Here is an 18,485-nt window from a genome sequence, read left to right as displayed (position 1 = left end):
GACTAGGAACAAAATCCTGTGGGTATCAAACTATGTTCTTAGAGAAAACTGAGGAGGAAGTTGCTACTGCAGAGCAGGTGATGGTGTCAGAGTTCTGCTGCTGGGCTTTCTAAGACTGAGCAAGGAACTGCATTCCTGTGGAATTCACATTCTATATCCAGTACTATTCTGTAATACTGAAATATAACAGCAGGGACATTGTTTTCTCAGTTTTCATTTTCTTCTACTATGACTGGGAATAGATGACTAATGAAACATTCATTCTCCTTCGTGGGTGTATATATGATACTTATATATATATATAATATACAATATGTACATATTAATATTTATGAATAATATTTAAATAAGACTCGCTGCTATCAGTAAAATTAAAAACTGCTTCTCAAGTTTAAAGTATATTAATTATATGAAACATACATAGAATAAAAAATAGTATTTAAACCTGATTTATAAATTTATATAATAGTGTTACCAAAATATAGATTATGACTAAAAGAGTTGCAGGATAATTAATATACATTTATTATCTGAGGGAATATTAGGCGTGACATAATTAGGGAAAATAGGGAAAGACAAAGACAATGAAAATATTCCATTGTTATCAAACCGTTCTCTGCTTCTATAGTGGGAAAGAGCCTCCTTTGTTCCTACTGCATGAAGAAAAGCAGATCTGACAGCAATCCTGAAAGCAGGGAGTAGTGAAGGCGCTGTAATGTAAGTGTTCCTGCTCTGCTGTGCAGTGCTGTGTCCTGGTGTGCTGTGCTGTGAGTACATGATCCTGATGTGCTGTGAGTACATGATCCTGCTGTGCTGTGCTGTGAGTACATGATCCTGATGTGCTGTGAGTACATGATCCTGGTGTGCCGTGTGTGAGTACATGATCCTGGTGTGCTGTGCTGTGAGTACATGATCCTGGTGTGCTGTGTGTGAGTACATGATCCTGGTGTGCTGTGCTGTGAGTACATGATCCTGGTGTGCTGTGCTGTGAGTACATGATCCTGGTGTGCTGTGCTGTGAGTACATGATCCTGGTGTGCTGTGCTGTGAGTACATGATCCTGGTGTGCTGTGAGTACATGATCCTGGTGTGCCGTGTGTGAGTACATGATCCTGGTGTGCTGTGCTGTGAGTACATGATCCTGGTGTGCTGTGCTGTGAGTACATGATCCTGGTGTGGCGTGTGTGAGTACATGATCCTGGTGTGCCGTGTGTGAGTACATGATCCTGGTGTGCTGTGTGTGAGTACATGATCCTGGTGTGCTGTGCTGTGAGTACATGATCCTGATGTGCTGTGCTGTGAGTACATGATCCTGGTGTGCCGTGTGTGAGTACATGATCCTGGTGTGCTGTGCTGTGAGTATATGATCCTGGTGTGCTGTGTGTGAGTACATGATCCTGGTGTGCTGTGTGTGAGTACATGATCCTGGTGTGCTGTGAGTACACGATCCTGGTGTGCTGTGCTGTGAGTACATGATCCTGGTGTGCTGTGTGTGAGTACATAATCCTGGTGTGCTGTGTGTGAGTACATGATCCTGGTGTGCCGTGTGTGAGTACATGATCCTGGTGTGCTGTGAGTACGATATGCTGTTGTCCATCCAGTTTTTTTTTTCCAGAAATTTAAACTGCTGTTTGCAGTAGAAATTATAAAACATCAGGGGCATTTAGTAGTTTTCAGCCATGAGTTGTGTCTTAACATCAGAGATCTGTTAGCTTCACACGAATACTCCCTAAGAATAAAGTAAAACACCTTTTAAAAAGCCACATATTCTCCAAGTATGGCCGATACCAGAGGCAGGATTTATAGTTTGTAATAATTCCTTTCAATGTTCTCAGTAAGTTTAGAGAAGTTTATTTCATACATTCTCAATACAACATTTTACCACCTTGTTTTCTATCTTATTTTCTAATGGCTCTGTGTAGAAGAGGAATAGAACTGTGGAGAATGAGGCTTCAAATCTGTGATTAAGCAAACAGACGGGCTAGTGTGATTCTGTGTAATGAGATCAAACTACTGTTTCTCTACTGTCTCACTAGATGGGATGGGAATGCTGGGGCCACGAGACAACGGCAGGGGAGAGGCGGGGCCTCAGGGAGGCTCATACTCTGCTGCATGGGCAAGAGAGATAATCTCAGGAGTTGTACAACTCCATACCAGAAGCAGACTGAAACCAAAGGGGCAACAGCAGTTTTTACCTTGCGTGGGCCTCTCTTGTTCCTTCTCCCATGCTTTCTATCCCATCCCGACCCCACATAAATAATTAATCTGGACGAAAAGGGAGCAGGCATTACAACAGACCATCTATGAAGATGGCAGTTCAAGGCAATGTTTTTGTAAGTATCAATGTAACACAGATGTGGGATTATACAATCTGTTGCATAGCTCTTACTATAATTTAGATCAGAGGAAAGAACATTAATACATAAGCACATGTAAAATGCCTTGACCATTCCAAGAGCAGCATTCAAAAGACATAGCATCTATTGATGTCACCATGCTTAAGAGAAGGGGCTCAGTTCCGAGTTTCCTTATATTCATGAAGAATCATCAGGCCTGATTCATCAACACTGAACCAGGCCAGCTCTACACTGTCTCCTCTGTCTCAGTACTTCATGCCCTGTGCTCAGAAGTCACTATGGCTCTTTAAAACAATACTCAATAGGACTGTAAGGAATACAAATCTAGATTATTTTAAATATTTTAATTAATATTCTTTTGGGGACATATGTGCTGTTTAGATCAAAATTTAGGTGAAATAAGTTCCAGGATTATAAAGTACAATAAAGTGGGGCGCAGCACACTGTAGCTGTATATGCCGTAGCTGTATATGCTGTAGCTGTATATGCTGTAGCTGTATATGCTGTAGCTGCATATGCTGTAGCTGTATATGCTGTAGCTGTACTGTATATGCTGAATACTTGGTTTAGAATGCCACAGCATTGGCTCCAGAGCTACAGGGCGGGAAACCCCTCCTCAAGGCCATTCTTGACTCACCATCATCTGAGCAGAAGACATTCCCCAGACACTCTGTTGTCTGCAGCAACAGCCATTACTTCTTTCCTACAATCCTTTGAGATGGAACAGTCCCATCAAAGGATAAAAGTTTACTTGCATGAACTGAAAAGCTGACATCTGACAGGGTTGTAAATTGTATGAAAGCAATAACAGCAGAGTCCTTGGAAAAGGCAGTTCTTGCCTTTCCTGGAACAGAGACCCCCATGTGCTCTTAAATGTCAGTAAAAGATGTGAGGGGGCTGGACACTAATCAAGTGTCTGTGCACAAAAGGTGCTTCAGCAGCAGCTCCCGACCCTGCACTGGCTTCCCTGAGATCCTTAAGTCATATAAAAATATATTACTGCCAATAAAATATCTCAAAACTGTCCATCTGTGCAGCGAGGATGTCCCAGCAGAGACCAACTGTGGCAGAAATGGGCCAGAGCAGCCCTGACAGAGTGACGCCACCTCCCTCTCCTGGGCATGTAAGTGGCAGAAGGAACCCAAAAGCCATTTTGGATGAACCCTTTTTAAGTTCATTCTCACATACATGCAATTTAAAGAAAAAAGTAAAAGAAAAACTTAACTTCCTGTAACCATAGACTGTTTCTTAGGAAGTCTGTGTTTAGGAAGGGCTGCTCTGTTTCCTCTTTGAATGAAATATATCATAAGAATAAAACAAAACAAATACAGCATCAACTCACTCCGTCTTTTCCCGACATCCCCTTTGGAAGTTGCTGCTTCATTTAGAAGAACCATCCCCATGGTGATAGCAGCATCTACAGTAGTTGTCAAGGAAACCACAGACAGGTGCAAATAAAATCTGCTATGCTTTTTTCCTTGATCTAAATATAATGTTCCAGAATGGTTAAAGGACAAATGTGAACAGGACAATCAATTCTTTGTATATTGCAATTACCAATCTTTGAGTTTGACTTAATTTTTCAGACTTTCATAACACATATAACTTATACAATTTTTTAAAAACCAGTTATAAAATTTCACTTTTCATAAAATATATACAATTTTAGTTACAGTAACACACATTATTGGCAATTCTAGAATATTAGAATGTATTTATCATGATTACTTTCTAATTTTTCTCATTTTCATAGAACATCTCTGCAAATACATGTAGTTTTTCTTGAATTTCAAAAGCATTACTTCTAAATACCTGGCTCAGGTACCAAGGATAGTCAGCTACTTAAGCCTTATATAATCAAGCAAGTATATGGTAGTGCAATCTAAACAACTGAGAAGGACCTTGACCCTCCTTAAGCATCTTAAGCATGAACAACAGCCATGCTAGTTGATATCTGTCTTCTCTGTCAACTTGTCTAGGTTTAGAATTGCCAAGAGAGAGCCCGGGCCCCATCTTCGAGGGTGTTGCACATCTCAGAGGCTTATTGGAAGAGAGAAGGCCAGAGCTAGGGTCCCAAACAGAATAAAAATGAAAAAGGTAATGGGGCTGGCCGAGTCCAGTACTCATCTCCTGCTTCCCGGGGCAGATGCAGTGGGACCAGCTGCCTTCCATCTTGCTGACACGGTTCCATGTCATAACGGAGTGTATCCCCTTCAAAAAGTAACTTCTTTAAGTTGCTTTTGTCAGATAGTTCCTCACAGAAACACAAAAGGGACACCATTCCTCTACTTAGTATTTGCTTACAACTCATGGGTTGGCTGAGGCCACACTTAAAGATGCCAGGAGTTACAGTGATGGGATCACTCAATTTCACAGATCAATCTTGTCATACTATTAAAACACTTTTAAATAATATCTATTCCTAAGATTTTAGAACTCATCAATTTTGGAAATATATAATATGTATCTGTTCAAATGTCTAATAATTAAAAAAATTAAAAAAAATAAAATAAAAAATGTTGGCTCAGATTTTCTTCCATTTCTTTAATTATGACTTTCTTGTCTTCAATTCTCCTGTCGAATATGTGAATACAGCACCACCAAGTCTCCTGATTCATCCCTAAATACAAAAGCGCAAACTGTCCCACTGGATTACGTTTATATAAATGGAGGAAGTCAGATAAAGTTAGGTAGTTTACACGGAGATATAATATTTCTATAACTGAACTCAGCCAGATATATTATTTGTATTTGAGTTTGTGCCAGGACTATTCAATGTCTGGATAACAATATCCAACATTTCATAGTATTCTTTTAAGTTACGATGTCCTCTCTATATAAATGATTTTCAAACTAGTCCAGCTATTATAGCAATGGGACTTTTTCTGGAAAAATAAATGAACTAAGCCCATCTTTGTTAGCTGCTGAACATTATTGGAGGTGAGTCTCCCAGCGCTGTGGAGTGCTGTCTGCCCCACCCTAAGCCATCATACACCACACGCTCCAACTAAGCTTTCGAGAGAGTCCTAGCACACAGGCCTGAGGCCCCTGAAGTTTGAGCATCACTAGAGTCCTGAGTCACATCACTCTTGTTCTGCAGAGCTGACGTGAGAGTCCACAGACTGTACCGTTTTGGACAATCTAGCTGTATGAATTCCTCATAGGCCGTCCTCAGAGTGTGCCCATGACGCGCAGTGGGAAATGAGGTAAAGTTCCTATCTGCTCGCAGCTGGGGTCCAGTACTTAGCTTCACTTCTGCTGTCATTATGTAAAAACAAACTGTCATTGCAAACCCTAATGACTGATGATGATCCTTAAGGAAGTTCTATTCCAGTCCTAATCGTTTTCTCTAGCATTCATTTACATTCATATATTCAAATATACATCACAACCTACACATTCACACTGACTATTTGATCAAATCTTTACGTTAAAATATAAAATTTTTAGAATTATGTATGTACTAAGGCTAACACCAATATTAATATTCATTTCACTGTTATATCTGATAAATTGCTATTTTAATCTATCAATAAAATAGTGGGGAAAGTGATACAAAACAAATTCTCCGATTTTAATGAACAAAAAGACATATATAAAAAGTTTCGGGCGGCGGCGGCAGCGGCGGCGGCAGCAGCAGTAGCTGGTCCAGCTGAAGGGCCATCAGCGGTGGAACCAAGGCGACACAGGGTCCAGTTAGGCCCTGCGCCCACGACCACTGACCTTCGCTGACCAGCCGGGCGGCAAGCAGCTGCGGTTCTGCGGAGCCTTTCACTGCACGGAAGCCACTTCAGAACTCAGCTTCCCGCCAGGCCAGTCAGGAGAGACTCACCTCCATCTTGATTCCGGGCTCCAGAGATCGGACAGACTGAGGTACACAAACATAATCCTAGGCCCAACACCACAGGGGTCTGAGCCTGACGGGCGTTGGCCTGCACCCAGGCCCTGAGCTGTTCGAGTGGCCATCGGGGCGCCAACCCAGCCAGGAGTTTTTTTTGCCCCGGCCGGTGCACGCGCCGCCATTTTGCCTACGGGACCCAGAGTGCTCGGGAGGGCAGAGACTGCTAACAAGCGTAGCCTGAGGCTAACAAAACGGGGGTCTAGGCCCCAAAAGGCACAGGACTGACCCCAAGAACTGGGCGGCTTGGTGGGCCATCTGTGTGTCAACCCGCTCAGGAGGTTATTAGCACAACAGACTCTCCTGGTGCTTTCGGGGAGCGCGGACGCGCACGCCCGCCATCCGGGTCACTTGGCGGACCCAAATAACAGACATAGCCCCAGGGGAACTTTGCTCGGACCTTGGCCTCCCAGGCGTTTGCCTGGACTCAGGGCCTGGGCGACAAGGCTAACCTAGTGTGCGCCAGCACGGTTGGGGAAATCGGCTGCCCAGCGGAGTGAGCGGAACACAGGGGAGGTCAAAGCAGCATACACCTTCGGAGCTCCCTGGGGGTGCACACGGGTTCCATCTGGTCCACAGACACAATCTGGGGCAAGGCCTCAGGCAGACGCCCTCAGGTCAACTCTCTCCGCTTCAGATCAGCCTGGGCGGCCTCACCACATCTCCAGGTCCCTCAAGAGGCTAGTGGGGGCTTCCGGGCGGCCAGCTGGGAGAAGTCGGTGTGCTCCAATAAATCCTGCGGGCCCCAGTGGGAGCCTTCAGGTGCCTGCTTCGGGATCTGAACAGCCTGGACAGCAGCACCCTGTCTACAGGCAGTGCAGGGTGTAAGCTGTGCACCAGAGGCCAACGGGGAAGGGGCAGCCTGCACTGGTGAGTCCAGCACTAACAAGACCAAGTAACACCAGTGAGAGCTAGATGGCAAAAGGCAAACGCAGGAACGTCACTAACAGAAATCAAGGCAATATGGCAACATCTGAACCCAATTCTCCTCTACCAGCATGTCCTGGATACCCCATCACACCAGTAAAACAAGATTTGGATTTAAAATCACTGGTCATGATGCTGGTACAGGAACACATGAAGGACATACATAAAGAAATTCAGGAGAAAATGGATCAAAAGTTAGAAGCCCTTGCAAGGGAAACACAAAAATCATTGAAAGAAATCCAGGAGAATACAAAAGCCAACAAGGAGGAAATGCAAAAAACACTTAAAGAAATACAGGAGAACTTTGGTCAACAGGCTGAGGTCATGAAAGACGAAACACAAAAATCTCTTAAAGAAATACAGGAGAACTTTGGTCAACAGGCTGAGGTCATGAAAGAGAAAACACAAAAATCTCTTAAAGAATTACAGGAAAGCACAAACAAGCAAGTGAAGGAGCTAAGCAAAACCATCCAGGATCTAAAATCAGAAGTAGAAACAACTAAGAAAACTCAAAAGGAGACAACTTTGGAGATAGAAAGCCTTGGGAAGAAATCAGGGGACAGAGATGCAAATATCAACAACAGAATACAAGAAATAGAAGAAAGAATCTCAGATGCTGAAGATTCCATAGAAACCATGGACTCAACAGTTAAAGAAAATGCAAAATGCAAAAAGCTTGTAACCCAAAATATCCAGGAAATCCAGGACACAATGAGAAGACCAAACCTAAGGATTATAGGCATAGATGAGAGTGAAGATTTACAACTTAAAGGGCCAGCAAATATCTTCAATAAAATTATGGAAGAAAACTTCCCTAACCTAAAGAGAGAGATGCCCATGAATATACAAGAAGCCTACAGAACGCCAAACAGACTGGACCAGAACAGAAATACTTCCCGTCACATAATAATCAAAACACCAAATGTTCTAAACAAAGAAAGAATATTAAAGGCAGTAAGAGAAAAAGGCCAAGTAACATATAAAGGAAGACCTATCAGAATCACAGCAGACTTTTCACCTGAGACTATGAAGGCTAGAAGGTCCTGGGCAGATCTCATGCAGACTCTAAGAGAACACAAATGCCAACCAAAACTACTATATCCAGCAAAACTCTCAATCACCATAGATGGAGAAACTAAGATATTTCACGACAAAACCAAGTTTACCCAATATCTATCCACAAACCCAGCCCTAAAAAGGATAATAGGAGGACAACACCAATACAAGGAGGGAAACTTCACCCTGAAAAAAGCAAGATAGTAACCTTTCATCAAACCCAAAAGAAGTTAAGCATTCAAACTTAAAAAATAACGTCAAAAATGATAGGAAGTAACAATCACTATTCCTTAATATCTCTTAACATCAATGGACTCAATGCCCCAATAAAAAGACACAGACTAACTGACTGGATATGTAAACAGGACCCTACATTTTGCTGCTTACAGGAAACACACCTCAGAGTCAAAGACAAACACTACCTTAGAGTAAAAGGCTGGAAGACAATTTTACAAGCAAATGGTCTCAGGAAACAAGCTGGAGTAGCCATTTTAATATCAGATAAAATTGACTTTCAACCCAAAGTCATCAAAAGAGACTCTGAGGGACACTTCTTGCTGGTCAAAGGAAAAATACAACAAGAAGAACTCTCAATCCTGAACATCTATGCTCCAAATGCAAGGGCACCCTCTTTCATAAAAGAAACTTTATTAAAACTCAAAGCACACATTGCACCTAACACAATAATTGTGGGTGACTTCAACACTGCACTTTTCTCAATGGACCGATCAGGAAAACAGAAACTAAACAAGGACACAATGAAACTAATTGAAGCTTTGGACCAATTAGAATTGGGAAAAGATCTTCACCAATCCTACATCAGATAGAGGGCTAATATCCAATATATATAAAGAACTCAAGAAGTTAGACTCCAGAAAACCAAACAACCCTATTAAAAATGGGGTACAGAGTTAAACAAAGAATTCTCACCTGAAGAACTTCGGATGGCAGAGAAGCATCTTAAAAAATGCTCAACTTCATTAGTCATTAGGGAAATGCAAATCAAAACAACCCTAAGATTTCATCTTACACCAGTCAGAATGGCTAAGATTAAAAATTCAGGAGACAGCAGGTGTTGGAGAGGGTGCGGAGAAAGAGGAACACTCCTCCACTGCTGGTGGGGTTGCAAATTGGTACAACCACTCTGGAAATCAGTCTGGCGGTTCCTCCGAAAACTGGGCACCTCACTTCCAGAAGATCCTGCTATACCACTCCTGGGCATATACCCAGAGGATTCCCCACCATGTAATAAGGATACATGCTCTACTATGTTCATAGCAGCCCTATTTATAATTGCCAGATGCTGGAAAGAACCCAGGTATCCCTCAACAGAAGAGTGGATGCAAAAAATGTGGTATATCTACACAATGGAGTACTATTCAGCCATTAGAAACAATGAATTCATGAAATTCTTAGGCAAATGGATGGAGCTAGAGAACATCATACTAAGTGAGGTAACCCAGACTCAAAAGGTGAATCATGGTATGCACTCACTAATAAGTGGTTATTAACCTAGAAAACTGGAATACCCAAAACATAATCCACACATCAAATGAGATACAAGAAGAAAGCAGGAGTGGTCCCTGGTTCTGGAAAGACTCAGTGAAACAGTATTTGGCAAAACCAGAACGGGGAACTGGGAAGGGGTGGGAGGGAGGACAGGGGAAGAGAAGGGGGCTTACGGGACTTTCGGGGAGTGGGGGGGGCTAGAAAAGGGGAAATCATTTGAAATGTAAATAAATTATATCGAATAAAAAAAAATAACAATAAAAAAAAAGTTTCAGGATCAAATGATATATAGACAAAACCACAAATGTACATTTGTGTTTATGAACACACACATAAATTTCAATGGAGAGTGTATCTTACTGGTATGAGGACATGCAGTCTCTTCCATAAAGGGATTCCTAACTATTCCTAACATTATTTACTCTAATGTGAGATATAAAATAACAGCAAGCTTAATATACAAGTGACAAAGGCTTTATCACATCACTCAAATAAGGTCTCTCACTTCTTTTGGGCCTCTGAGGTATGGCACACAGGTTATATTGTGAGACAGTACTAACCTTTCTGCCGACAATCGCGACTGCATTAACAGTGCCTTCACCTTCTCCTGTATCACTTTCCTTTCAGTGGATGGCTTACTGAGCCATGGCCTGCGTTATTCTAATTACTCAATAAGTCTAGCAACCAACTTTTGTTTACTGATTGAATTTGTTCTTTGGTATCTTGATACATGTATTTTATATACCGCTTACTATCATCCCTGAAAGTTTCCTATATATACGTACATCTGTTTTATTTTGTAACCCAAGGGTCATTCATGTGTCAAAGGTTTGGAGCCCAGTGGGCACATAAATGAAGACAATGACAGTCTATCTCCACAAACTATCAGTTGCCAATAGATCAGCAGGAAGAGAACTCATGAGCTCCTCGCTAATCCATACCTGACTCCAACTTACTTATTAACAGAACCAATATCCAAGGACACCCTCAGGCTGCTTATTCTCCTCACATCACTTTCTGCAACCACTACAGAGAACAAAGTGCTTTCCCTCCCCCTTTCCTCTGTGGTAAAAAAACCATAACAGGATGAAGAACAGCACAGTGACAGTGAATGTCAATCTGTAGCTGGTGATACTAAACCCATTCTGCATCCTCTCCAGTATGTATCCATGCTTTGTATAAAGCAATCTCATCGAATGATGTGTTTTACATAAAAGAAAGATACTCATGCCAATTATTTTAAGCCAAAAATGTCACTAAACTATTATTGGGAAAAATTTTAAAAAGAAAAATTTCAAAATGGATTTCTGAAACTTTTACTAGCTTTAACAAGTGTAATCTAATGTTTAAAGTACACTGCCTGACTGAACCCCTTACCAGTTCTCCCTGGAACAGGAATACACAGAACTATGAAAGAACAAACTTTTAATTGTTGTATTTATTACTGCCAATCTGCATGTAATTACTGCTCATGAAGGGTCTTTCTATGCTAGATCTCAGCTTGATGCCAATGACCCAGGAAATGAAACCTTAGAACATTCCTGGCATGGCATGATGGAAGATCTACAACTAGCTTCTCACTTCTCACTATGTACGCCTCAAAGTTGAGAAACTTGATACTTGGAGAAAATCACAGTCATTTTGACCAATAGAATGTTCTGTGACTAGAAAAATTCCCAGTGGAAAAACAAAATCTCACTCGTTATGTATACTAGTGCATCTGGTACGCATAGTCGAAAAGTAATATCCTCTTGTCTACTGTTGATATCAGGAGCACATTTTGCCCTGTCATTAAGCTTCCATTAGAGGAAAATTACATAAATACACACACTTCCACCCCCACAACCACCACTCACTCCTTATCATGCAGAGATAATCAATGAAACCTAAAATCAATACTTTGAAATTTGATAGCCAATTAAAAAAGGATATTTAAAATCTGCAAGTGATTCAGTGTAACAGAAAATACAGTGAGAGGAAATAATTACATATGAATCAGAAAATTAGTATAAAAATTAAGATACTTTAAATGTCTTGAAATTTACTCCCTGAAAAATAGTGATTTGTTAACACAGATCTCTCCATCACCTTTTCAGTCCCTCAGTATTTTAAAGGATACTCAGGACTAGAATGATGTGTGACTCTGCCACAAACTGAGCCTGGCTGCTTCCATGAATGTAGCTCTGCAAAGAAAGAAAATAAACAAGAAAAATCACAAATGGAGGACAGTAATTGCTTCACGGTTTTCTCAGGTATATAACCTATACAGTCATCTACCAATTTAATTCCAATTTATAATTCTTTTGAATAAATTGTAGTTAACTGTGACCACATTAGATGTTATTAAAGTCAGTTCAAATGTATAAATTTTACTAATTAACAACTTTCCCTCACACACAAGCACACACAGAGCAATTGGTCTACCAGAGTTCCTTGGACAGCATAAGGTAACTATCACACAAGTAACTTTAGTGTTTATTATTTTTAAATTGACCTGCAAAATGTCCAGTCATTCTTTCCCACATTACTAACATTTGGAATAAGGAGTTAACCTTAAAAGGCACATGCCATTAATCCCAAAGCACTGTTATAATCCCTTATGAAAGTTGATGATTTCTGCAGTGAGCTTATTCTTTTTAATATTTGTAGTCAGCATACTATGCAACAGATTTCATTATGACCTTCTCATATATATGTCGTTATACTCTGCTCTGACAAGCCATCCCAAATGCCCTACCCTGTCCTCTCTGCCCTCTATTGCCCCCAAATAGTTACTCCTTCTAGAGAGGTGTTTAATGGTCCTTGTCTTCCATATTTAAGAAAAAATAGCACCTTGCAACACAAATATGAACACTCAATTTCTTAGAGCATATACATGAATGTATCACTTGAGTCTAAGAAGTCACCCAGTTTATTTTGTTCAATCTTATTTCGTGACAACAAACACAACAGAGTTACATGTGTGCTAATCAGGAGCAGACTTAAGTAGGACGAACCAGTCATTCCTTCCTGGTGCTATCCCTGGATAAGCTACAAGATAAATTCAGTATTTTTTTTCATCAATCAAATCAAGAGCTCAGTTGGATGCTTCTGAAGGTCTGTGTGAAGAAATGTCTGGACTTTGTCACACTGTTGCTTTTGGCACGTTGTACTGTGGTGTGTGCACACAGTGTGTTGTGGGTAGAGGAATGATGCCAGCCACACCATACAGTCAGAGCACAGCTCTACTGAGTCAATGCTTTCCTCCCACCTTTGCTTGGAGTCCAGGGTTCAAACTCAGGTCACAAGACAGACAGACATGCCCTTCAAAAGCTCTTACTTGCTGAGCTAGCTAGTATGACATGTGTGTGTGTGTGTGTGTGTGTGTGTGTGTGTGTATCCTGATCTAAATCAATCTTGTTTCTCTCTAATTTGTTCAATTTGTCTTATTCTAAGTACTTCACAGCACAACAGCCTCATCTGTAGGTGTGTATAGATGCATTCTTTAAGCACAGACTCGGGAAAGTCCCTTCTTGTTCATATACTTATTTCTAAAGTCCTATCATTTATATTCATTTCTGACTCTATGTAATGTTCTCATATAGGTTTGCATGTATATTTATATGTATTTGTTATCACAGTATAACTTTGACAAGATAATCATCTAACTGTGAACCATATAGGTCTGTATCTCCACAAACACATGAAAGTGGTAAAATCATTGCAAGAAAATCAAAAAAGCAAAGCAAATAAAAGACTAAAAATATAGTTGACATGTTTGGCTAGAGTAAAAGCAGATGGTTTTATTCTTTTATTAATTTAATCATAATAACAATTATAACCATACAGTATAGTACTAGCTACTATGTATGGACCGCTCATGCTGTCTGAGGCACTGAAGAGTTCCACATGAAGCATGCAGACACTTCAAGAGCCCTATAATGTTAGTACAATGGTTTATTACGGCCATTTTATAGATGAGAGCTAAAGAAGTCTCCAAGTTTTCACAAGCTTTGGGAATTAAACTTTGGTCTTTCTGATTCAAAACTTGGGCTTTGTTATAGTATGCAGTTATTTGCTAAATATGCGAAAGAATGTATGGTTTCCTATTTTAATCTTTTACCTAGCAAATAAAGCAATTACCTGTGACCTCCCTATGAGAAAATGGAACTTAGGAATTTAATTCTTCGCTCCACATTGTACAACTAGCAATTTTCTACATTATAACAACAAAGATTAAAATATTTTTTGTAAATAACCCTTACTTGGCATTTAGATAAGTATCACTGAAACTTAAAGTTATTAAATTCAGTATTTATGCAACTGCCTAAAATACCTGAATATATCAGTTTAGGATAATATGCCCAAACTTATATAACAACTGCAAGGCACTCTGCCTATTTTAGAAATATAAAATGGAGACAATTTCAGGCTTTTTTTTGAGTGAGTGGTTAAAAGCTTTCCTGTTTGTTCTAAGCTACAGAGTCCTCTCAAAGCTTCTGTCAGGGTTACTGAGGAGCGCCCAGCTCCAAAAGCTCCAATGAACCTTTGAGAAGGAAGCGTTTCCCAAACTTGCTTCACTTCATCCCTTTCTAAGGTGCTCCACAGGATCGCCTTCTCCATTGCGCGGATCCTGCTACTTCCCCAGATCCTCCTCCTCTGGGTTCATGTTCTCAGCTACCTCCAAGCTCTGGGGTGCCTCGGACATCTGCAGGTCTAGGCATCTCCTCTGTACCAAGGCACTCGCACCCACGCTAAGCTCTTCAGTTAGTAAATCTGAGCACAGGGCTCTCACATATGCACTCTGACTGACTGATGGAACACCACCCGTTCCCCTCCTCCCAGTTGTCGTGAGTAGACACCAGCACCTGGCGGGCTGAAACTTACAAAGACGAGAGCCAACCTTTCCATACACTTTCCTTTATGCTCCAGAATGTGCAGTTTCTCTTATCTCAGGGAACATCAACTTGATTTATTCAGTTGTTCAGTCTAAACCTTGAAACTGCCCTTGCCTCCCTTTTTCCCTTCCTCTCCTCTCTCCCATGCATCCAGTCATCACAAAATGCCACGGGCTCCACTTTTAAAATCATCCCCCGTTTGGTGTTTGTAGGTACTTACAGGAGGAGCTAGCAAAGCTGCCTAAGGAATAAAGTCCAAGATTTCCTGCCAGTCAAGTAATCCTCACCTCTTGCTGCGATTACAGAAAGACTCCTTCATTTCCTTTGCCTTTACCCTATCAGTCTATTTGTCAGTCACGTTCATCCTGTTTAAAGCACATCAGATCCTATCATTACCTTGTTCAGAGTCCTGCAATGCTTTCCAGATGTGTGCAAGAAACATTTAACCACAGAATGCACTGACTGTTTCCAGTCACAGTACCGAAGACTTGTGCTTAACACTATTTGTATGTACAACTAGAGTTTAAAAAATAAAGAAAAAACAAACAAACAAAACAAAACAACAAAGCACAAGTGCTTGGGCTTTAGGGGAATTAATTTGCATAATGGACGTGTAGCATCTATGGCACCACACAGAGTTCTGAGTCTGTAACTATGTAGCTTGCCATAAGCAAGTCAGTTAAACTAAATTATCTCAAGTTTAGGAAGAGAACAGAATATTCCTCACTATGATTCCATAAAATTAAGCACAAGAATGCTCTATTAAGTTATTAACATAGTATCTGTCTCTCAATAGGGAAAGAGGAGAAATAGGGGAGAAGAATGCAAGGGTGATTTCAAGTTTAGCCTGAACAACTGGATAAGCCAAGGTGCTGTCCCAGAGATAAGAGCACCTGTACATTCCAGAGCACAAGGGAAAAATACTCCAGCATACAACACGGAAGTAGCTTCTACTGAGCAAACATCAAATAATCATGTTTAAGTGCTGACAGTTATTTTGTTCATTGTATTTTTTCATGTGAAATTCGTAGGTTGGGCTGATACTTAGTACTGAAATTACTTTAAGACCAGAAGCAATATGATATTTTAGGATTTTATTAACTAGCGTTAATTTGGTTTTTTTTAAATGAGTAACTAATATGTATTACATATTTAAACTCCAAGAACATTGCTAGTAAAGCCCGACAGTGAGAGTAGTGTCACCCATTAAAAGCCACACAGCAAATAAAGACAGAGGAAAGAGGAATACGAATTCTACAGATCTCTCCAGAAACCTCACCTGGCAGCCTTTGTCTATAGATGTGCTTTATTAATACTGCAAATCCCATTAAACTACCATAGGCAGACTTAAGCTGGGCCTAAAGATTTCTATTTAACTGATGCATGCACTTTCAAACTTAAAAAGAAAGATTATTAAGTCATGATTCTTTTAAAGCTAACACAAGGTATTCATTTACATATTTTCTCATGTTGAAGAGAGAAATAAAAGAAGCTAATTGTAATTTATTCTGAAATATATAGTTAACTTAGGTTTATAAAGGTAATGAATTTGAATATCTTTTTAAAAAAAGGATATTTGCTATTGCACATAATTTCCCAGACACAGAAATTCTGACAAGGCAATATAAATGTTGTTCACTTAGGGAGTGAAATGAATACTTCAAAGAACATGTAACATAAAATTAAAAGAACAGTTCATACAAATCACCCTCTAAATGTACACTATCGGGGTTTATTTAAAGCCTACTCTTATTCAGAATAAAAATTCATCAAGTTTGCCAAGTAAACTATAAAAATATATATGGGATTATACTATTTTCTTAATTTGCAATTATTTATTCCTAGTACGTGTGTGTGTGTGTGTGTGTGTGTGTGTGTGTGTGTGTTTTGCAGGGATGGCCATTCTTTCTGCTCATAGAGCCACCAAAAAGGTCCTTTCTTTATGACCTTCTCATCTCTACTTCCTGAAAACACAAATTCTAAATATAGCCAACCAGGGACTGTTGTTTATATATCAACTTACTAACTTGTGTTGATAGACCACTTTAGAGCATGCCATCTGCTAATTCCACTTCAAGACAGCATTCCCAATCGCCATCTAGTAGAAATGTAGCTTGACACTCTGGTTCTGCAATTCTTTTGTGGGCAAAGTTATCCAGAGTAAAAGAAATAATAATATTCTTTCTCTTCAGTTTGTCAGAATATTTACTAAAGGTCAAGGATGGTTACTTTTGCTCTGTAAAGACCTGACAGACAAGAACTACACATTATTAAAACTTTAAAGGTAGCTAAGAATGCCCTAGTGTGTGTTCCTGCCTAAGGCAGAACCAACTGAGCCTTCAGAAAAAAAACATTTAAATACATTACACAAGTCTGTGTGCATGTGTGTGTGTGTGTGTGTGTGTGTGTGTGTGAGAGAGAGAGAGGGGGGGGGGATACAAGCAGGCAGGGCTGAGGACACATCCTGGGTCACCAAGACACTATGCAGAATAAGCTATGTTCTGGCAGAAGGCGCCCTTGTCTCCTACTCGCTCCAGTCCTATCCTTGGAGCCTTCTTCGTATTTCTCAAATCGCATCAACTTCTCTAGGCAGGATTAGTTTTTATAGGCAGCTACACTGCAGGGCAGATGAGCTGCAGATAATAAAACGTCTAGGTCAAGTCCTTCTGGGTTTGTTTAAAAGAAGAGGAACAAATAGGTATTATCTACTTTCAGTGTTTGATTTCCCTAGCGGTTGCTCATACCTTGTGATTGAACTTTCTATGCATATCATTAAATAATTGGCTCAAACTAAAAATGATAGACGCTATTCAAGAAAACTATGATTAACTTCAATTATTTGCCACTAGAAGTACACTGTAGCTGCAAATGGTTAGTAATAACCATGAATCTATTGCTACCTAAAAATTTAATAGCACTTTTTATTAGTCTTCCGAGGTGAACTCCTTACATGGCCCCAGTGGAATGTTAAAACGTTTATCTGGTTCAGGAATAACTCCCAAAGGGTTCTGTAATTGATGACTAAAAAGGTTGAGCACATATCTTAAGCAAGTATTTCTCATAAGAAGTCTTGGATATATGTATATTAAATAGACCTGACTTTTTAAAACAACAAAGAAACAAAAAATCCAAGAATAGACAAACAACAATAACAACAAAAACCTATAGGTTTTTATCCACAAAGCCAGATATAAGAAACAGATGCTAGTGGGGCAGAATTTGCATTTCATTTTGTTGGAGGATTTCTGGAAAGCAACAATATAACAAATATGTATTTTAGAAACTCAGAAGAAACATTTTACTAGTATGTGCTTTAACACAATAAAAGAACTGTCACTACAAATGAAGGAATTTAAGATTAATATAGAGTAATGCCTACAAATTAAACAAAATCAACAATAGGAAACTTCCTGATACTAACCAGGGAGGTAATATTGGGGTTTCTATTGCTGTGATGAAACACCATGACCAAAAATCAAGTTGGGAAGAAAGGGCTTATTCAGCTTACACTTCATATAATGAATGTTAGCGTTCATTATTGAAGGAATCAGGAAGGAACTCAGAGCAGGAAGCTGGGGGCGGGAGCTGATGAAGACGGCAGGGAAGGTGCTGCTTGCAGGCTTCCTCAGCCTGCTCCTCACGGCCACCTGCCCGAGGATGTACCACCCACAAGGAGCTGGGCTCTCCCCTGACAATCACTAGTTAAGAAAATGCCTTATAGTACAAAATGCTTCCCATAGCTGAATCTGACAGTTGTTTTCCCAACCGAATCTCTGTCCTCTAAGATGACACTGGGTTGTGTCAAGTTAGCACAAATATCAACCAATAACATTAACGAATCTCCAAAACTTCTGACTGCAGT

General features: G+C 40.1%; 1 protein-coding gene across 3 annotated transcripts in view; it reads right to left on the bottom strand.

Annotated features, from left to right (window-relative positions):
* Tusc3 (tumor suppressor candidate 3) overlaps window positions 1-18,485 on the bottom strand; it is a 159,709-nt gene that overhangs the window by 8,071 nt on the left and 133,153 nt on the right. For all 3 annotated transcript variants that reach the window (XM_052162522.1, XM_052162521.1, XM_052162523.1), the window contains 2 exons: window positions 11,866-11,929; window positions 3,699-3,773 (listed from right to left, as the gene is read on the bottom strand). In XM_052162522.1, the coding sequence (XP_052018482.1) occupies window positions 3,699-3,773; window positions 11,866-11,929 (139 nt within the window). The remainder of the gene's footprint in view (window positions 1-3,698; window positions 3,774-11,865; window positions 11,930-18,485) is intronic.

This window comes from Apodemus sylvaticus, chromosome 18, assembly GCF_947179515.1.
Source record: "Apodemus sylvaticus chromosome 18, mApoSyl1.1, whole genome shotgun sequence".
NCBI lineage: Eukaryota > Metazoa > Chordata > Mammalia > Rodentia > Muridae > Apodemus > Apodemus sylvaticus.
The sequence above is the reverse complement of the archived record's forward strand: the minus strand, read 5'-3'. Positions and strand labels throughout refer to the sequence as shown.